This window comes from Chroicocephalus ridibundus, chromosome 9 (assembly GCF_963924245.1).
Source record: "Chroicocephalus ridibundus chromosome 9, bChrRid1.1, whole genome shotgun sequence".
NCBI classification, from domain to species: domain Eukaryota; kingdom Metazoa; phylum Chordata; class Aves; order Charadriiformes; family Laridae; genus Chroicocephalus; species Chroicocephalus ridibundus.
In genome coordinates this window covers 41112427-41134487 of record NC_086292.1, presented here as the reverse complement: position 1 = coordinate 41134487, position 22061 = coordinate 41112427, and the positions used below count along the sequence as shown (strand labels likewise).

The window sequence follows — 22061 nt, the reverse complement described above, 5'->3', positions numbered from 1 at the left end:
CCCCGGGTGGGAAAAGGCTCCCTTTCGTGCTGGGCATCCCCCTCCCCTGCACGCCTTTGCTGGGGGTGGGCTGTCACCCTCTGCCCGGATTGGGGGTGCAGGGGGGGAGGAAGGGGGGAAACAGCGGGGTTGACAGCGCGGTGGGGGCCGGGTGCTGCTCCACACCCCAGGCAGCGCCTGGAGCCGCGGGGGGGGCGCTGCGGGACTCGGGACGCCGGCCCCAACGCCCCCCCCCCCCCCCCCCCGCAGCTTGCGAGGCTGCGTGAGCGGCCGGGACTCGCACTAATGATAACAATACTACTACTAATAACAACAATAATAATTTATAAGAAGCCGAAGCGCTGGTCCCCCGCCCACCCGCCCCGCACCGTCCCTGCGGGCTGCCGAGCCCCGGAACCGGCGGCTGCCGCAGCGCCCGGGGCCGGCCGGGGCAGCCCCTCCGCAGCTGCGGGGCGGGGAGGGGGGGGGCGGTGCAGGGAGGCTCGGCTTGTGCAGCCCCCTCCCTCCTCTCCTCCCTTCCCTCCTCCCATGCCAACCTGCTGCCGCCTTTGTCAGCGCAGCCCGGCGCTATGGCATCCTGCTGGGGCTTCAGGCTCGGGCTCTTCCTCCTCCTCCTCCTCCTCCTCCTGCTGGCTGGGAAGCGGCTGCTGCAGCGGCAGAGCCAGCCCTGACGGCCGCGCTCCCCGGGCAAGAGCCAGGCGGAGCCCCCAGGTGAGCCCCAGGTGCGGGGAGGTGGGGGGGCAAGGATGTGGAAAGAGGGGGCTGGCAGAAAAAGGGACACCGGGGACAAGCGCCCTCCGCTCCCCAGGGATGCTCTGGGGACCGGGGGTGGCGGGGAAGGGGCTTCAGCACCAGCTGAAGCTGGTGGGGTTAGTGCAGGTAAGAGACCACCCCCCCACAGCCCCCGCTTGGTGCCTTGGGGTCCCACCTCTTTGTCAGGCTCCCCGGGAAAGGTGGTGGTGGGGGCGGGGGTGGGGGGGTACACTCAAAAATCTTGAAACTCCATCTGTGACTTTGGAGGCTCCACTTCAGTCCCGCACAGCTGGATCTGCCCCTGGGCAGCTGGAGGGGAACAAGTGAGTGACCCCCGGCCTGGACCCCGGGGGCCCCCAAACGCCAAGCGGGGAGCCTGGAGGGATGGGGAGTGCCGGGGATGCGGGCCGGGGAAGCCGAACCCAGCCCGGTGAAGAAGCAGAGTCAGGTCCGGGCTGTCAGTGTGGTTGCTATAGGTTTGCCATGCTAAAAATCCAGGTTCCCCACAGATGGAATACATTTCTCCCGTTTAACTCAATTAGACCTTTTTGCGTCTATCTGTCAGTGTTTGCAATGGTGTCTCCTTATGCCAAAATTTTCGGGGAAAAACGTGACTCGGATGCGCTCTAATAACGTATTGAGAGGACAGGATTTGTGTGTGTTTGTATGGGCCAATAGTTGGCAAAGAATAACCAGGAGCATATGATGCAGTAATAATTCAAGTAATTTATTGCACAGTTTTAGAATGATTGATTGCACTTTTCCAGATCATATAGATACCTTAACCTGGATTGCATAACTGAACAATGCAAATAATCAGACTAATGTTATTCTGCAAGAAAAAGCAATGGCAAACCTTGCTTGACTTGATCCCTGACACGGCCGTGAGGGTACGCTGCCTTTATCCACAAGTTCCCCACTAATTTATGCACTGGGAGCCTTTAAAAACTGCTGAATTCTGGGGGGCGGGGGGGCTGAAGTGTTGTGCAGAGTCCTTCTACAGCAGAGCCTGCCTCTGTCAAGGAGCTGGGTTTGTAAAGCGTGGTTTTCCAAGGCTCGTTCACCCAAGATAAGAGCCAGAAAATAGCAACTTCTTCCGCTGCCGGTCCTCACCGAAGCTCCTGGTGAACCGTGGATGCGGTTCGCGGTGGGATGGCCGGGAGGGTGCAAAGCGCGTCGTTCCTGTGCAGAACGGCAGCGAGCCGCCGGCGAGAGCGGGTGCACAAGCCCTGAGAGCTCCCAGGCTGCGGGCGCTTGTCCCCTTCGGCTCTGGAGGAGTGAATAAAAATCACGCCGGCGAGGCGGGCAGCCAGCGCGCATCTCCTACCTGCCCCGGGGGCCGGAGCCCACCCTGCGCCCTCACAGCCGAGCGAGGGGGCCGGGGGAGGCTGCCCGTGTCGGGCTGTTCGGGAGGACTTTCCTCTTCAATGAAAGGTGGAGAGAAGCGATTACCATCGCGCGGGCAGGGCTCCCGGGTGCGCTTTATAGTTTTCTTTTTAATGAGCAGCAGAAGGCAGGGGGAGGAGGAGGAATAAGGTGTGTGGAAACGGGCATTGTTTTCCCCGAGTGCCTTCTCCCGCGTGCGTGTGCGGGGTAGAAGCCAGCCGGGGCTCAAGATGCCCATTCATTCATCAGAAATTTCTTCATGTTTTGACAGGGAACTGGATTTGTGAGTGTGGGAGAAAACAAAAACCGAATTCCATCTCGCTGCGTTACATGTTTCATGCGAGGCGCGCGTTGCCTGCCTTGTTTTATAGTATCTGGCGCTGGGAAGACAGGTTGAAAGATTTATGAGCTCAAGTTAATAGTAAACCAGCATATTACAGGCTCTATATTAATGTTCTCCTGCGCTGGAGTAGCTGGCTCTTTCTGGGGGGATTTATGCGAGGATCGCTCGCTCTCTCTGTCGTCGCCGTAATGGTATTATAGGGTGGCCCGTTAGTCACCGGGGGTGGGGGCAAGCAAAACAAGGATGCTGCTTCCCTCTCGGCAGGCAAATCAAAGGGAGAGGGAAACGATGACTCCAGCGCCCGCATCTGTGTGTGAGCTGCACATGCCGTGGATATGGGGAAGCGGGGAGAGCAAGTGTCAGAGGCAGAAAGAACAGGGAAGGAAATGAAGGAGGAGATAACAGAGGAAGATAACGTGGTCTGTCTGCCAGTGGCCACGATCCAGGCTCGCGGAAGGCACCTTGCCACCCCGCAGCTGCTCGGGGAAGCCTAGCGGTGGGACTTTCTCTTGAATCCCGTGCTGGGATTTATCTGCCCGGATGCAGTGGGGCAGGGTTTGGGCTGAAGGTGCAACGGGGGAAAGCGGCCAGGGCAAGTGGGGAGCAGTACTAATTTAATGAATTCCTGCAGATGGTGAATTTATAGGGTGGCCAGCAGGTGAGGGGAGCCCCCCGCCCCAGCACTGATTTGGGCGGTGGTGAGGAAGTGCATTCTGGATTTCTTGTGAGGAAGCAACACGCATGAAAGAGTCCACAGGTTCCCCTGGTCTGGAGGACCACAAGGGAGACATCTTATGGAGGCTTGATTCCTAAAGTCACCAGAAACTAGAACACTATATTCCCTTTGTGCAGCAGAAAGCACCACTAGGGATGGAGGCTGCAAATGTGTAATGCTCTTGGTCTTCTCCTCCAGAGGCTGAGATGGCGGGTTAATGGTAAGATGAGAGCTCAGTTCATTGCTCTTGGTGCAGGGCAAGAAGGCATCGATTTGTGGTGAGCCTGGAGCTCATCTGCGTGCAAGGAGAGTCAGAGCCCATCGACTCGCTGTGCAATATGAGGCTGTACAAGTCCATGCTGGGATAGAATTGTGCTGTTAGAGCGGGGAATGTCGAATCTTAGGAAGCCGAGTCAAAGCGACGCTCCCAGTGTTAATAGAACAAAAATCATTAAAGATGAAATGTTAAGTGGCTCCTTTGGTCAGAGACCGTCTTGCTGAAGGTAAATAAGCTAGATCCTGACCCTGTGTGTGGTCAGCTCCATGTCCCTGGAGACAAAAGTCAGTTTGGGGGTGGTGTGGAGGGTGCGTGTGGCTGCTGGTAGTGAGGGTAAGGTATGAGGACACTGGTGGAATTGAGGCCATCCGAGGAAGCCCCGTGCTGCTGCCCTTGCTGTGGGTGCTTTCATTCACTTTGCTGCTTTTGACGGATTCATGACCCTGTACCCTCTCTGAAAGGTGTTCCTGTGCTTATTTCGGAGCTTTGCGTTTATGTGTGCCGCGTCCAGGTCTATTCTGGTCCTGCTTCGAGAGCTAATGAATGAACGTGGACATTAACAGCTGAGACGGTGCGTGGCCAAGTGCTTGGCACCTGAGACGTGGCAGCTCCCAGGGTGACGTGCCAAGAGGCACCTGTCTTTGTCACAGGCTGTTAAGAGGCTTGACAAGAGACAGGGGAGCTTAATGCGCCACTAAAAACCTTGGCACCGGGTTTTTACATCCCTCACCCAGGAAACAAGATTTCAAGGCCCTTTTATATTCTCCTCATAGGGTAATACATCCTATTCTTCGCAGCGTGAATCTGTTGCATGCTCCGCTGGCAACGTTTTGGATGCTCTGGCACAAGGGAGCACCCATTCCCATGCCCAGGCTGAAGCCCAAAGGTACCTTTCGCACCTGTGTGCTCACACCAGAGAGCTGTTTGTGAACAGCCAAGGGGTGAAGAGGAAATTATTCCATCTCCTAGCTAGCTTGCTTTTCCACAAGGCCTACAACTGATTTTGCAACCTGCCTTTTGAATTCCCACCTCCCAGAGCTGAGCAAATTGGCCAAATTCCTACCCTTGTCTTAAAGCCTCTGCCACCTCCCTGTCCCCTCACTGCTTTGCAGCTGACTGCCATCTCCCAGGCTTGGGTCTGGGAGCAGAGGGTCCCAGCCTGAGCTAAACCAGGTCTACCAGAGCTCTTCTGCTTGGGGTCTGGGTTTCAGTGCTGCTGCCTTACTGCTTGGGTATGGATTGGGGTCCCCAAACCAGGGCTCCTTGTTGGTGCTACATAAAGGCAACGTGAGATTTGGGGGTATGCAGGGCTTCCCACTGAACTTACCGAACTTGGCAGCCCTCAGCACCTTTGAAAATCAGGCTGCACCCAAGTTTTGCTAGATTCCTAGGGTTTAGAAACCGTAATTGAAGTTAAAACCTCTGATGGGAGGGGTAGCCTAAGAATGGCTTGGTACAAAACAAAAAATTTCAAGGAACTGCACCTAGGATATCCTCACTGGGATGAGAGTCAAGACAGGAAGGTAGGGAATAAAGGGGTTGACGGTTTTAAGGAATATATTCTTGCAAACTGGCTACTTGAGTATTTTAGCAGGAGTGTGAGTGGGGAGAAAGCAGGGCGCTGGCAGGCCAGTGCCGGCAGCGGGTAGAGCGTGTATGAGGCCGTGAAAACGCATATCCAGGTGAGGGTTTTGCGAGAAGCTGTGAAGTTACAAATGGGAGGAGACAGTTGCTTTTGCTGGTATTCAGCCCGGAGGTGACACAAAGACAGATTTCCACTCTTGCCCCAAATGGCAGATTTATAACATGCAGAAAATTGACTTGCGATGCCAGTCCCCTCGCAGCCGGGAAAGTCTCTGAGCCCCACGTGTGAAGTTTACTCGGGGAGTGCTGGGTGGCTTTGGTGGCAGACAGGGGAGTTTGGACCTAGCTTGGGAGCTTCACTTTCTAATTGTGACACGTCAGAGAAATACAAAGGCAGGCTGTTAAAAAGGCTGTGCCTCCGAGCACACGCTGTTGATAAAGAGAAAGGGGATACAAGCATCCTCCTCCAGGTTTTAGCCTTACTTTGTGCCACCGCGCACTGAGCAATATGATGTTTTGGCCCTTTTGTCAGTTAGCAGAAGGGTTGTGCTGCTCTGCGTAATACATGGGCTTTGAAAGCACACACGCATGCAGCAGAGGTGTTGGAAAATCCCTGTGGCCATTGCTTTCTGAGAGTAGTGTTCACAACCACAGAAATACATTCACGTTGCTGCTGCTCAACTCCTGATCACACGCAGCAGAAAGGCGCTGCTTAAATAATCAGCCAAGTCGTCCTTTGGAGACTGGTTTCATGTTCTTATGGGCAACCCGTTGGTTTTCTTGTTTCCCTCTGGAAGATGCTACTGTGGCGTTTGCTATGAAAGCTGATGTACGTTGGCTTCTGACACTGATAGCGGTCGCCGGTGTGTAATGTCAGGGCAAGATGAAAGGCTACAAGAGAGGGAACAAGAGCCCTGTATTGCTGGAGCAGTGCTCAGGAGTCCTGAGGTTCTTGGCTGGGAGGTGACTTTTTAAACGAGTAATAAGAAACCTTGCAAGCCTGACTTTTGTGCTTTGCCATTCGGGCGGCTGTTCCGCACTTGATGTGGATGGAGAGACTAGTTCCAGGGGTCATCTAAGGGTGGGAGTGAATGGGGGAAGGTACCATACCTTTCTGGGGAAGGGAAAATATTTTTGCCATTCCTATCAGTACGAATAACAAAGACAAAGTGACCAAACATAGGAATCAGCAGACTGCATCATCCCGTGCTCTGTCTCTCCGAGTAGCCAACAGCAGAGACACCGACAAGGATATTCACAGTGGGCAGATGAACAATAATCTGCTCCCCCATCAGCATCCGTTCCTAATCCATAATAGCTAGAGGTTGGTTTCAACTCTGAAAGCAGAGGGGTTTATATCCTTCCCAAGATGTTTGCTAGTGGTAGCTGTGCTTGCTCGAGCTCTTCTTGTTATCCACAGAAATGTGTAGCCTTTGCTCTCCACCTCTGCCCTATCGTTTCAGGCTGGTGAATGGAGCCGCCCTCCCCAGGCTTCTCTGGGAGCACATCGCTGAAAAGGATGTCCTCTGTCCTTGATATTTCTCAGTCGTCAAATCCACCCTGATTGGCAACCAGCCCTCTAGCATCTGCTGGATTGGTTTCAAGATTCAGTGGGATTTTTATTTTTTTTTTCCTTAACTCTTTCTGCTCTTTTCTACATTTTGCACTTTACAGCTGAAATGGGACCAGGCAGCTTTTCCATTCCTGAATCACAAACTTAGGAAAAGTTATTTCTGGAAAAAGTGTCATGGTATCCAGAGGAGGTAATTCAGAGTAGAGGAGAAAATAATGTTTTTAAATAAGCAAGGTGGTAATTATGTGCTCAGATAACTTCTAAAAACGTCAGAAGTTTGTTCTCAGAAAATCTTCCTGAGAGCTGTTTGCAGTCAGATATGAAAACAGCTGGGGTTGTCATGGTGTGGTAGATCATCTCTGGTTAGGCTGGGGCTAGAATTATTGCCAAACAATTTGATGCGTCTGTACTTTCAACCTCTCACAAGTTGGTAAGAAATTCTGTAAGAAAGCCCCATGACAAGCAGGCTGGGATTGCCTATCTGCCATTAGCTCAGCCCCTCCAAAGCTTCTGCTGTTTATTCACTTGCTCGCTTTAGTAGACACTTGACATAAATGAGCCTCCTTGGATGAAATCCTGATTCCATTTAAGTATTGATTTAATCGATGCTAGGATTACAGCCTGGAGTTCGGAAACCGGAGGATGGGTTAAACAAGCAAGCCCTCGACTGCGTGGCTGGGGAGTCAGGTCCCATCTGTGGCTGAATTACAAAGTCCTGAATATTATCTGCGGGTGACTTATAATCTTTTTTGTTTGCTGTTGTGTGTTGCTGTAGAAGTGGAGCGCAGTTTCCAGGCTAAACACCAAAATACGTGTAAGCCATGGAGTCCAACCAGGAATCCTCGCTCTTCCTGGTGAAGATCTTGGAGGAGCTGGACACGAAGCAGAATACTGTTTCTTACCAGGACCTCTGCAAGTCCCTGTGTGCGAGGTTTGATTTATCCCAGTTGGCCAAGCTCCGAAGCGTGCTGTTTTACACCGCTTGCCTGGATCCTAATTTCCCAGCGACTTTGTTCAAAGACAAAATGAGATGCACTGTAAACAATCAGCAATCAAAGAAAATCATGGTTGCAGCAGATATAGTAACAATATTCAACCTCATACAAATGAACGGGGGAGTGGCCAAGGAGAAACTTCCAGTTGCAAGGCAGAAAGTGAAGAAGAAAGAGTCCTTCGAGTCCTGTAGATCTGACACGGAAATCTGCAATGTGGCAGACTGCGTGCCCAACTGTGAGCTGAACGACCAGGAGTTCAACCGGGGCTTTCCAGTCAGAAGGTCTTCAAAATGCAGAAAGATGGACTGCAAAGACTGTCAACAGTTTGTCCCCTCGTCAGAACCCAACTTTTTACTCGGCGTTAATAAGGAGATGAAGGGCCGGGCTGCCTCTCTGGACAGGCTGCAGGCGCTGGCGTCCTACTCCATCGCCACGTCTCCACCATGCGAGATGCAGAGTACATACTTCCCCATGAACATTGAAAATGAATCTATTTCAGACCAGGACTCCTTGCCTATAACTGCAGGCATAAAAGAAACTTTCATTTCAAACGACGAGCCGTTTGTGATGCAGTCGTGTGTCCAGAAAAGAAATATATTCAAAGAAGATTTTCATAATCTGATTACAATATCTCCCAACTTAATACCATCCAACAAAAAGCCAGAAGATGGACACAGAGAGCCTCAGAACAGGAAAGAAAGCTCTAAGCAGGCTTTCTTCAACCACAGCTTTGAAATGCCGTACAGCAGCCAGTACTTGAATCCAGTTTATTCTCCTATACCAGACAAAAGACGAGTGAAGCACGAAAGTTTAGATGATCTTCAGGCTTCCACGTATTTTGGCCCAACTACTATTCTCGGGCCCCAGGACACCAAAAAGTGGACTGGAAAGCCAACCAAGCAAACTGCCTGGCCAGCTAAAAGCTGGAGTTTAAATACCGAGGAGGTACCTGACTTTGAACGATCATTTTTTAACAGGAAGCAGTCTGAAGAGAAGCCGCGATACCAGAGTTCGAACAACCCTTCCCCAAACTTTCCTTCAGCTGACAGGCATCAGTCCTACCTAAACGTGAAGGATCAGCAGCCAATTATGCAGGCGAACTACGCTGTGAAACCAAATGGGCATAAACCCAAGGAAATTCCTTCCATTTTAGAAGTGGAAAAGCACGAGCCAGTCAAAAAGTTTAAGGATAAAAGCATTAATTGTACTTCTGTGCAGATCTTAAGCATTGACAGGACCACGAGTGTTGGGACACAAACGGAGCAGCAAGTTCTGGAGCACAAGAAATGCAAGGATTTGTGTGCGGCGGGCCAAGCCAAGTACGGAGAGCGGCACTCTCTTAAGCAGTCGGATGATGACTCTGAAATCGTGAGCGATGACATCAGTGACATTTTCCGGTTTTTGGATGACATGAGTATCAGCGGGTCGACGGGAGTGATGCAGTCTTCGTGCTACAACAGCACCGGTTCCTTGTCTCAGGTGCATAAATCGGACTGTGAGAGCTCACCTGAGCACAATTTGACTAAAATCTCCAACGGGAGTGCGTGCAACAAATTGGATAAACTGGTCCGGGCAGATATCAGTAACACAGATGATGAACTAAAAACGAGTGTCTGCAAATTAGTTTTGAGGATTGGCGAAATAGAGAAGAAACTGGAATCTCTCTCAGGTGTCCGAGAAGAAATCTCCCAAGTCCTGGGAAAATTAAGCAAGTTGGATCAAAAAATTCAGCAGCCAGAGAAAGTCAGTGTACAAATAGATCTCAATTCTTTGACAAGCGAGGCCGCATCAGATGAGAGTAACTCCCCGCAGATATTTCAGTGCCACAATACTCCTCACGGAGGCAAACTGGAGAATAATCCAGAATGGTGCTGTTCAGACGCCAGTGGAAGTAACAGCGAGAGTCTTCGAGTAAAAGCCTTAAAAAAAAGTTTGTTTACTAGGAGGTCATCAAGATCATTAACAGAGGAAAACAGTGCAACTGAATCCAAAATAGCAAGTATTTCAAACTCTCCCCGAGACTGGAGAGCTATTACTTACACCAACCAAGTTGGCATTACGGAAGAGGAGATGAAAGAGAGAGATGGAGGAGAAAATAAGGACTGGCACAGGAAATCTAAAGAGGTAATTTCAACTTTAACTCGCATAATAAGCACTTAAAAATAATCTAGTTATGAATGTCCTCCACAGTCATCACAAGCCTCAGGGTATGACAATACTTTGCCCTGCCATATTATGCCTGTCTTTATTGTTATCATAATTGAGTGATTTTGTACCTATATCTTCTTGGTTGGCAGCTGCAATATGGTCAAGTTGCTCCTTAAAAGCACTTTGCTCTTTTGAAAAAGGTGGTGGTGGGGGGTAATGTGGGTGAGATCTTTGGAAGATGATGGTGGCATTCATCATCAGTGGCGATATAATGAGGCCGGGTAATTAACTTGGTGAAAAGGGTGTGAGGAAAATTGAAATTCTCTAGTGGTTGTTTTAAAAGGGATATTTTTAAATTGCGTTGTGGCGGCTTTTATCAGAGAAGTATGTGCATATTTAAAAGCCAACAAAATAGATTCATGGATTCAAATCCCTCAAGAAAAGCATCCTTGTACATGTACCGTGAGACGCAAACTGTAGTTATGTTCTCTATCTCTGACTTTCGCGGTCATTTACATGAATCTTAAACCTCCCGTTGAGGAAATGCAGCATAGCTGTGGTCTTGTTTTGGTTGGTCGGAAAACCTCTGCCTGTCCCTCCCAACAGATGCCCGCTGCCACAGGGCTATCATGGCCGTCCTTGTGCCGGGCTCTGGTTGCCTCTCAGTTGAAACTGTCAGAGTTAGGTTGATGGTTGGACTAGATGATCTGAAAGGTCCCTTCCAACCTAGGCGATTCTATGATGTGGATGGTTGTTTCTGTTTCACGGAAAGTGGAGAGGGTTGGGGGTCCTTCAGCTCCCTTGTCAATCAGGACCATGATGGGCATGCTGTGCCGTGCCTCCTTACAGGGAGGAATGAGGGCAGAGAAGGAAGACGTTTGTTGGAAATAAGTGGAGTTGGATGAACAAGAAACCATAAAACATGGCTTATTCTGCACCGTAGGTTGCAGAAAGGGAAGAAGGTTGCCCAGACCTTGGCTTTTCTGTACTTTGATCTGCCCAGGATGAAAGGGTGACTTTGAAATTCCCTTCCTCACTCCTTGCAGTAGACCGTGGCTGACACGGGATTGGTACCGTGCATGGTGCAGTGTCAAGGCGGTGCTACCTGGGGGCTTCCCACAAGACTTCTTCAGGTTAAGAATTGGTCTGAAAACAGAAGTCTGGAAGCCTGCATGGGGCCCTCAACTTTTCCAGATTAGCTAGGCTTTTCTGGACATCAGGGCCATTTTCAGAATAGTTTTATAACTGTAAATAGCACAAAACCTAAATTTCCTCTGCTGCATCAGCTTTGTCTTCATGTAATGCTGAACGTGGAGTTGTGTCTGTAAAACACCTCCTTGGTCTGGTTGTGAGAAGAGGGTGGGCAAATGGATTAAAGCCATCCAAAACTTTGTCTTAGCTGGTAATTTTTTATCATGGCTTAAGCAATACCATATGGTGGTTCTGAAAGGAATATTTCTGTCCTTTGTGTTTAACCCCCTCATAGTCCTGTTTCTTCTCTCAAATTCTTTTGAACCCTATTGCAGGCAGACAGGCAATACGAAATCCCACAGCCACATAGACTGTCTAAACAACCAAAAGATGCTTTCTTGATTGAACAAGTCTTTAGTCCTCATCCCTACCCTGCATCACTCAAGTCACACATGAAAAGCAACCCGCTCTACACAGACATGAGGTTGACAGAGCTGGCTGAAGTGAAACGTGCCCAGCCATCGTGGACCATAGAGGAATACACGAGGAATTCGGGGGATAAAGGCAAGATTGCGGCTTTGGATTTACAAGTGAGTCCCAATTATTTAATTTGAATGGCTTGATTGCGAATGGATGTTGCCAGAATATGCATTTAAGAAGGGATTTGGGTAGCTCAGGAAGGAGCTGTGCAGCGTTGAGCCTCTAATCTTGCTGATCCCTATCCATCCTGGCTGGGGACAAAGGAAAATGTGGATGTTTGATTACTGAATGGTGATCCTTGACAGGTTTTTGCTTCAAGTTTATTCTGCAATGGAGAGATGTCTGCTAAGCCATCGTGGTGTTAGTAGCTCTAAAGAAGAGTTTAGGAGTGCAGAGAAGAGCTGGTCCCCAACTGCAGCAGGGCAGAGTGGTGCAGAAGCTGGCATTCCTGCTTTGTCTTCTGTCCTTGTTCTATCCGAATTGTTCACAGAGAATCTGTGTGTTAGGGCTTTTTCCCATTTTGCGAGGAATATGAGACATAAACTACTTGTAGAAGATGTTCAATAACATGTCTGTTTTTTGAAACACATCACCGTTGCAGCTTTGAAGTGGCTGTTGGAAACCAGGGTCATGTGAAGAACAGATAAGCTAATGGCCTGTCTTTTTGGCTTTTTAGTTTGGCTTGGAACTGTGCAGGCTCTTCTGCAAGGAGCAGAGCAGAGCAAGGTACTGGGAGACAAATCCGAATTTTGGTTTGAAATTTTCCCAAACAGTGGTGTATTTGAAATCACAATCCTGATATATAATGGGCTGCCCAAACCCAGGACTGAGTGCCCACGTTGGATACCCTGGTCTGGCCCGATAAACAAAAGGCGTCTTGTAGGAAGGAAGATATCTGAGCACAGATAGGGCATGAGGTAATGGCCTCAAACTGAAGGAGGGTAGATTTAGATTGTGTATCAGGAAGAAATTCTTTCCTGTGAGGGTGGTGAGGTGCTTTAACAGGTTGTCCAGGGAGGTTGTGGATGCCCCATCCCTGGAGGTGTTCAAGGCCAGGCTGGATGGGGCTTTGAGCAGCCTGGTCTGGTGGGAGGTGTCCCTGCCCAGGGCAGGGGGGTTGGAACTAGATGATCTTTAAGGTCCCTTCCAACTCGAACCATTCTGTGATTCTGTGTGATTTAAAGAGGAAACATGAAGAATGCCATCCAAAATGTGCAAAGACCAAACAAATGTTGCCGTCTTTAGTCATGAAACACAAAATGCATCACATAATGAAATCCACACAGATCACTGTGTGTCGTTTATATCATTTATATGCATTTATACAGCAGCACGTGGAGCCAGCGGAGGGGTGCTGGTGCTGACCTGGGGGATTTTGGGCTCCTTGCATGCGTGTGCATGCCCCAGCGCAGAGCCAGCTGCCTTGTCTAGCTCCAGGCTTGGCAGCAGTTGGGCTACAATCACCTACAGTGACCTGGGCAATGCAGCCACGCTCAAGCAGGGAGCCTGCTTGTCTCCAGAGCTTCTCTGCTAGGGAAAGTGGCAGGCAAGAGCCTGAGGCTTGCGGCTCTGCATTGGTTCTCCATGGCTCAGTGCTGAGGTGCCCAACCCAGCTCCAAACCCATCAGGCGAAGCCCTAGGAGAGCATCAGGATACTACGAGGAAGACTTGGTTAGCCCAAGGAGAACTGCCATGCCTCAGGACCACGCGTCAGCCGGTTTGGAATTAAACCCATCACCCCCACAGTGTCGTAGCGCAACTCCCAGGAGCGTTTGTGCAGGAATTTGTGCCCAACAAGTTCACCTCCCGGCTCGGCTCCTGCAAACTCCCCTGTCCTCGCCGGCCCCTGCTCCTTGCTGCGGCTAAAGTGCAGTTGGAGAGAAGCCAGGTAGCACAGGGACCAGGCTGCACCTTGCCTCAGGTGCCTGCTGCTTTTTGGGTCTTAAAAGCTTTAGAAGGGCTTACCAAATTCCTAACCCTGGCGTTGCAGACTGTATGCTAGAGTAGGGATAGGCTGAAAGGGGTTCCTCTGCAGCAGGCAGTCACAAAGCATCCCTCACCTGCTGCGCGGAGGCAACAAGGGAGGTGATATTTGGAGGCAAAGCTCCCCTGGGAGGAGCGTTCTCCATCTGCTCCTCGTAGGGCCGTTCCGTTCCCTGTAAGCGGCTCTGCGTGACTGTGAGCAAAACCAGAGAAATCGGCTTATTGCCATCATTTGTCTTTAGGATAAAGGTGATAAAACTTTCCTGGTTTGATTCTCTCCCTCCAAAGGGACTGTCAGAATCGCACCTACTCCGCAAAGCCCATGTCTAGACTTTATAATAGAGCTTACTGACAAACTTGAAAAATAGACACAGACTGATGAGTGGGGCTTTTTTTCCCAGTGATTAAGTTTATTAGAACTGAAGGTAAATACATTATGCTTTAATGAACATTCCTACGTCTGGCAATGAAATGGGAAAGGAAGCTGATTAACAGTAATGGGCCTTTTTAATAATGCATCTTCCTTCTGAAGTAGTTAAAAGGTCAATACCAAGGCAGAGAGGTCCAAAACTGTAATTTCTGTGAAGCATAGCATGGCTGTCTTTGGGGTTTTTCTACCTTTGTTTACTTAAATTTTCTCCTGGCACTTGACAACTCTGCTGGGTTTTTCCTTCAAAAAAAACGAACCTGCAAAACTAGAGTCAGGCCAAAGTTTGTCCCAGGTGTGGGGTCTGTGTGAGATCGCATCACTTTGCTCGGTGTGTGATGATCCACTGGGACAAAACACTGTCAGGCCACTTTCTGATGTCTTTAGAGATGGAGTTGCTGATTTTTTTTTCAGAAGGCTGGAACAGGTCGTTCAGAGCCCGAATGGAACCATCTCAGGCTCAGCTGATGGTCTCTGTTTCAGCATACTAGCGCTGTCATAGAGATCTCCATCAGATGATCATAAAGCTGTTGATCAATTTTAATTGTTTATTTCTGGGGTAGCTGTAAAATCACTTCTTTTAGTTGTTCTGTACATAAAGCGAACGCTGCTTTCAGGCAAAGCAAGGTTTCAGCCAGTAGCTCGTGGCCACAAAATCTGAATTAGCCAATTAAAGGCTTACCCAAATCCCTCTCGAGTCAGCTGGAGTTTCTTTCTGCGGAGTCCAACGAGCTTCGGATCAGCTCCGTTATGATCCCAGAAATGGTGTGTGTTAGGATATTCTTACTGGAACATTTTTATGTGGAATCTTTTTCATTTTTTAAAGAAATGGCCCTTTGGAGCCTCAGGCACAGGAGACAGCTTGGAGGAAAAGCTGTCATTTTTCAAAATGCTCTTTTTGCTTTATTCCTTTCTGTTGGTGAGTGCAATATAATGCCTAGTGTTTGGGATTCCCCCATTTTCCCCCTGTTTTCCCTAACAGAAAGGATGAAGGGAAAAAAACAAGCAAGGTGGAAATGCAAAGCTTGAAGAGCTCAAATTCTAAGGAAGAAAAAACTAAAAGATAAAAAAAAACCCAAAAAACATTCAAATGGAAACACTGATAAAGTTTCCCAGGTAGCCTTGAATTTTCTGACCAATTCAGATTTCCTTCCCGTTCTTTTTTATTTATTTTTAGTTACCTGTGTGGAATGGGAGGGCAAAGTCTTTAATTTCTTAAGCGTACTCTTAAAATCACCTCCAACCCAGCGAGACTCAGACTTTGGCAACGAGCAGAGTATTGCCTCCTGTGGAAATATAGATTGTGCCGTGGGGGTTAAATGATCTCACCGGTGGAGACGGTCCAGGGGAATGTGTGGTACCGAATCCTGTGCCAGGCGTCCGGTTCCCCTTCTCCCTCCTGCCCCTAAAACTGAGAGCGTCGGGCAGCTGGGCGATTTTTAGAAGATGGAGCTGGAAGGAGAGCTCGAAGCTGAGGGTCACCTCCTCCTGGATGATTTCATGGGAAACCCCTGCCCGCGGTTGTGTATTCCCACGCTGAAACGAAGGGCTGGTGTCCCCAGGGCGTTGCCATTCCAGAGGGTGACTGCAAATTGCCCATCCAGAGGGACTGGGTGCCGGATGGGGCTGGGCAATCGCGCCCTGCAAGCAAGTCATGGTAGCAAAATTAGGGTTAGCTGCTTAAAATGTAGTGCATGAGGAGTATATGTTAAGAACCCTTCCCATCAGCTGGGCTTTAATAATTTAAAAAAGCAGTAACAGACCGGTAGTTGCTGACATCTCTGCTGTCTGGCAGATTAAAGAGATTTTATTTAAATGCCATCCAAGATGACGAAGTTTACGGCAAATCAGAGGTACGTGAGGGATTTTGCAGCAGAATTATACTGTTTCAGGAGTTTATTTTTTGCGGTATTTTGTTGCCACTTTTGTCAGCCTTATGGAACTGGGACCAGGAGTTTGAAGGGATGGGAGAGGCGGCAATAACCCACTTTATCCTGACAGCAGACCCAGATGCAGTTGGGAGGCCTTCAGGCACATCTGCTCTGTTTATTTATTTTATTAATGACAGAACCCAGACAATTAACAAACTGTTTCCTTTTAATTTTTAGACTCAAGAATCTTTAAACCCAAACAACTTAGAATACTGGATGGAAGACATTTATACTCCTGGCTATGATTCCTTATTAAAACGCAAGGAAGCCGAGTTCAGAAGAGCAAAGGTTTGCAAGATCGCTGCCCTGATAACGGCGGCAGCTTGTACGGTTATTCTGGTCATTGTAGTTCCCATTTGTACAATGAAATCCTGAACCTGCGGACAGACCGGTGGCTCCCAGCTGTGCGCATCTCAGCTCATGCTGTGTTTCAAACGTCTGATGGCAAAACTGTTAGGAATTCGCTAAGGAAGAATGTTCTTGAGGATATCCCGATGGAGAATGTGCTGTAACCGCAGACAAAACAACTAGAGAAACTTTTTTTTTTTTTTTTTCTGGGGGGGGGAAAAGCATTATTTTAAATAACAGACCGTGTGGCGGAGTTAATGGGAACTCAGTTCAATTTTTATGCATTTTTAAAAGTGCAATATTTTTTTTTTCCTAAAGAAACAATATAAAGTTTTACAGAACCAAGAGACTGGTGAGCATCCAGGCAAAAGAGGAAGGTTGTCTGAGCTATGTTGCATTTAACGGAGGCGTGGGTCCATGGAGGTAGCACTGTATAGAAGGGAACGTTCTATATGCATTACACCGGGGAGCTAGGAAAGTCTGAAAGCTCTCTACAATGTAGAAAACTCTGAATGTATTGTATTTATTTTATAGTACTTACATATTTCGTGATCATTTGATTGAAAGCAGACTGTGTAGCCATGAACAGAGTTCATTCCTATGTTCAGATTAAAAAGGGCTCTTTGTATTTGGTCTTGCCCTAAGACCTGCTCTATCATCACTGAGTACTTAGCTAAGTGCAATGTGCTGCAGACCAAAAAGATTATGTTTTAAAGCAATCACGAGAGGTTTTAGTTGCTTCTGTTGAATAACATTTGCATAGAGCTGGCAAACTTGCCTTGCCAAAAGGGTATTCTTTACCTCCGCAGACAGTGAAATTGTCTCAATTTCACTCCTGCCAGCAAGCAAAGCTGGCAAATCAAAGCAACGCTCCGTTAAAGTTCTTGGAAATGTAATCTGAACAGTTATAATTTTTTTCACAAAGTCGTTGTGCCTTTTTTTTTTTTTTTTTTTGGACTGTAGATTAAATAGAACTGTTTAATTTTGCTATTTTAAGCCCATAACATAAATCACAACATAATGGGTACTAATGGAGGTTCTTTTCCCGCAAGCCTTCTATACAGCTCGGAGCGCTCCTCCAACAGCAGGGCTGGTGGTTACTGAGCACTTACATTAAGGGCACAGTTTCTCAGCACTAGTGGAAACTTGCTGTTAACGCAATGCATTCGGCACGGGGAGATCTTTTGCTTCCCGCTTGCTAACAGACTTAAGAATGGTGGTTGACTCTCCCGGACAGCAAGCATTCTGCATCCCATGGGAAACGTCCATTTGATGCTTTATCCCAAATGCAAATAGCAGGTTCAAAGGAATTCTCAAGCCATGACAGAAATTATCTGCCGTGGTTAGTGAAGGCAAATACCCCGACAGCATTACTCTTCTGTCAAGTATAGATGGAAAAAAAAAAAAAAGAGTAAAAAAACCCAATAAATATTTTCAGAAAATAACGTGATCTTGCTGGTCCTCTAAGGGAAAGGAGATTCTTTTAGTGACTACTCTTTATGTAGGGTAATTTGGTTTCTTCAGAAGCAGCCTCCCTACAGGATGACACAGCAGCTAGGAAAGCATCGGCTGCTCGTTCCTCCGGCTCGCTGGGATGTGCCGCACTCGCTGTTTGTTTCTGGCTGGTTTAAAAAACAGTAGGGAGGAAAGGGTGTGTGGGAGGCGAAGGCTTTGTTATGACTTTAGATGTGTGTCAGTTCTCTCCTGCAGCTGGAGCGCTGTTTGTGCGCTGCTCGTGTGCTGCATTGTATTTAGGGATAGGTGATCCCTGGGATCATTGATCTATGGGAAAAACAAGTGTAAGCACAGGGTCGGGTGTCCCATCAGCAAATACTGAACAAGGATAAGCCCCTAGACCGAAATCTGCGCCTGCCTGGCCTGAATCCTGACCCAAATTCTGTAGCTTTGGCCCATTCCTAATACCAAGATTATTTCTCTTTCCTCCCAGATGCTGCAGGATGGAGTCACAGCAGGGAGGGAGCAATTCACACTGTCTATTTTAGGCTGCCTTCGGTTATGGTATGATTCAGAGCACCTGAGTTCAGGAGCTCAGGATCTGTACATAGTAAATATAGACAGGTAGAGAAACCTCCGGGGATGATTCGGAGCCGCCAGCAAGATGTCTAATATTAGACATGTGAACACGCTCCGGAGGGCATTGCTCTGCAGTTTACCTTATGCACAATTTAGGTTGATTGTATATTTAAAAAAAAAAAAATAAATCTATTCCTGGTTCCAGGTAATGTCAGAAAGCCCTTTCACGCCCCTCCTTGGCCCGGCAATAGCAAGCACGAGATGCTCTTGGAAAGAGCAGCGTGGCCCTGTGGTGGCACAGTGTCAGTCCCCATCTGCCCATGCCGGCGGTGACATGTCCCTTGGAGGGGTGGGATGGCTGTGGGATGGATGTGGGGCAGACCCCCCCCGCCTTCACCAACCCCCTCCCCCAGCGAGCTGTCTGGCCCTGCCGCCCCCCAACCCGGCATCCGCAATGCTTCCTCCGTTGCATCTCAGTAATCTGCTTTTAGAAAATGCCGGAATATCTCAGTGGAAACGGGAGAAGGGCGCAGGAGATGCTGTTGATCGCAGGGGCAGGCTGGGGCTGCGTTAGAGGAGGTGTAAGGGCCCCTGTTTTGTCTCTGCAGGGATTTTTGGGTTTTGTCTGTGCAAGACTCATCCCGCTGGCACCGGATGAGTCTTTGCATTAGAGATGCCCAAAATCCTGGGGAGGATTTGGAAGGTGATGGAGCCGTGGGTGACATGGAGCTGGCTTAACCCAAGCACTCAGCATCCCAAACATCCACGCCATTCCTAATTTATCAAGGTGCTTTGGCCCATCCTTGCCTTGCATGAGCAGCCCGTGGCACCCGCCTCCATTGGGGCAGTGGTTTCCCGACATGCCAGACTGTGACTCGTCATGGATCTCCCTCTCGGGGCTTGATTTGGCCCCTGCGACCTCTGGGAGCATCTCCAGGGCGCCAGGAGCCCGAGGGGAGTGGGGAAAGCAGAGCCCGGCTCCCAAACCTCCCCGCTCCGCAAATACCTCCGGGAGCTGCTGCCTCGGCGCCTCCCCGGCTGCCTCCGGCAGCTCCTCGGCACCACCAGGATGGGCATCCCTAGCCGTTCCCAGCGGGTTTTACATCTGGCACAGAGCTCCTCGCTTAAAATAGGTAAGGAGGTGGAGCGGCGGGATGCTGCCGCCGGAGGAGAGCAGCCTGGGAAGGAGGGTCCCTGGGGTTCCGCGCAGAGCGTACAAGTTAGGTGGAATCCTGACAATATTAACCTGCAAGAATGTCGTGATCAACCTTGTGAACCAGTTATCAGCTAGTATATGCTGTATACTATATGATAGACTTTTGTATAAAAAAGAAAAATAAACAAATTAAAGCTATAGGTACATTGTAATCCTTGGTGTGATTGAAAAAAGTGTCCTAGATTGTATTACTTAATTAAAATAATGATGAGCATATTGAACTGTTTTTCGTATTTATGCCTTATAAACTTGATATATTACACATGATAAAATGAAACTGCAAGAATTATGAAAGAAATACTCCATTTTGGGGGCAAATCCCATTTGCTTTTCCTAAAACAAGAGTGAGAAATCAGCTCGATAAATCATGTGTGCAGAACAGCAAGAGCAGGATCTGTCCCCAAATGACTTTTTAGGATTTTTTTTTTTTTTTTAATGGGGCTTTGGTTAATGTACTATGTAATAATTTTATTTTATAAAGTTACTGTACAATGTTGCCTTTTGGTTCATTTAAATATAATACCAAATAAACTTGAAAATTACAGCCTCCTAAGTTTTAATGAAACAGTTATAATAATTTATTTGCTTTTCCTCTTTTTTTTTTCTTTTTTTTTCCAGGGACATCAAGATAGCCATGGGATGCAAGTGTCTCTGTGTTAGATAACTAAGCAGCCTATCTAGTTCTTGGCAGAATTGCTAATGGATTTCTCACTTGTGAAATAATAAGATCGCAGAAGATAATGAAAAATGAGTTTGTTGGGTTTCTTTTAAAAGCTCCTTTGCATCACATTGTCTGGGCTTCCGGGAGATTAGCTCTTGACACTAATCATAATATTTCATTTTATAGGTTATATTTCATGACTGAGTTTTGCCATATCAACTGTTTTAACAAGGTCATGACTAATATTTTGGTTATCTATTTCACTTACATGTTTATGCAACCGCTGTCCCTTTTGAGTCAGTACTATAGATAACTATTTAGAGTCACCTATACATCAGGCGATCGGTTTGCTTAGGATCTCTATATGAATTTAACGTGCTGCTTCTGACTTGTTAATTGCAAAAGTGGGTTTTCCTAAAATTCCGGGTGTTGAGCTGAGCCTACCACTGAAGGTAATCCAGCATCAGAGGCTGCAAAGGGCAGCCACCGAAGAGGGGACATGTATAAATAATGAACAATGACATGAAAATGGAGTAGTGTAAGATATTGATTTCCTCATCGCTACTGCATAAACACCTTTAATGCATTGCTTTAGCAGTCCTGGTCAGGATGGGCACTGCCGAGTGCTCTCTGCAGGGTCAGGCCACCATCTCGGCCCTCGGGTGCTCACGTGTCGTGAGTCAGGCTGCAAACCATCACAGGTGCCCTTGGGAGGGACTGTCATTCGCCATTTCACATTGGTTTCGTTTTTGGAGATGGTAGCATGGATTTGCATCAGTTTCAGGTTTTTCTCTTGTACCCGTCAGAAGTAGAAGTGCCCTCTAGATTTTTATGTTACAGCACGAATCCAGGAGCAAGAACTTTGATAAAAAAGCTAAGTGTGACCAGGCTTGTGCCAAAAAACCCCCAAAGCACTCTGGCACAGCATTCCTCAGCCAAGGAGCTGGATACGTAAGATATATAGACCTCATCTGGGTCACCGCTGTGCTGGAAGATGGGGCAGCTGCCAGGTTTCTACGGTAGCTGCTGGATGGAGTCGCTGAGTCCCAAGGTAGAAGAAAGCTCCTACGTGCCATGCTGTATCAGCGACCAGGACTCAGCCCCACGCTCTCTCTGCTGCTTTGAACGTATCGCTCACAGCAATCAATTGTACTGCTTGATTAAATTCTTTATTTCAGATATAGCTTTGATGAACGGCTCTGCCTGATGCACAAGAGAGTCACAAGAAAAATACTGGATTTCGGGGCCATATTCTGCCCTGTGACTCCATCCCATTGAATCTGTACATGGAAGAAGTAGCCTGTAGCCTGCCCGTAGCAGCGTGGTCCTGTTGAAAGGAAAGGTCAGTTGTGTTGGTGTGCACTCTGGGAAAAGGCAAGCACCTGTGGGAGTAATTATAAAGATGAGATACTTTCTTTCATCTTATTTTTCCTTTGTTATCTTTTCAGGAAGGAGCACTATATCTTGTAAAGCGCTGCCCTGCTATTAGGTCTCCAGCAAGTTTGGTCACTTCAAATGACTTCTGAGACCACGGACCACTCGATTTCTCACAGGCTGTTAAATCAATCTTCTCAGTCCCCTTTTTCTTCAGTCTGAAGAAAGATCTTTAGAAAAGGAAGAAGCGGGCCATCGTCACCCAAACTCCTCCCAAAAGTAAGTTCCATTTGGTTTTATTTATTTTCCACAATATATAACAAACTATGTGTAGGATAGCCATGAAGCTCTTCCAAAAGCAACCGTATATCTAAGCCTTCCCAAGAGCAATAGATTGAGATTTTCAAGGAAGACTAGTTAATGGTCCTGGATGAGCCCAGCACAAGGATGCAACAGTGCTTGGCCTGTGCATGGTACCACTGGGCATCACCGGTCATGGTGGACCAGCAGTGGATGTGGGGAGACGTGCAAAGCTCTCTGATGGACCAGGGAAAATGTCTACAAGGCTTAGTACAGTATAGGGATGAGGAAGCGCTGGGTGTCTGGAGACACGGTTGCTGCTGAGGCTGGAGGCTTTTAGAA

General features: G+C 48.2%; 1 protein-coding gene across 2 annotated transcripts; it reads left to right on the top strand.

Moving 5' to 3' along the window:
* Positions 1–548: 548 nt before the first annotated feature.
* MINAR1 (membrane integral NOTCH2 associated receptor 1) lies at positions 549–19807 on the top strand. 2 transcript variants are annotated; one of them, XM_063347211.1, is made up of 4 exons: positions 549–711; positions 7407–9750; positions 11301–11555; positions 15964–19807. In XM_063347211.1, exons 2-4 carry the CDS (start codon positions 7453–7455, stop codon positions 16159–16161), a joined length of 2751 nt encoding a protein of 916 aa, XP_063203281.1. In that variant the 5' UTR covers positions 549–711; positions 7407–7452; the 3' UTR covers positions 16162–19807. The 2 variants fall into 2 exon arrangements, with proteins under 2 accessions (XP_063203281.1, XP_063203282.1); XM_063347212.1 differs by lacking the exon at positions 549–711 and adding an exon at positions 6613–6668.
* Positions 19808–22061: the final 2254 nt, after the last annotated feature.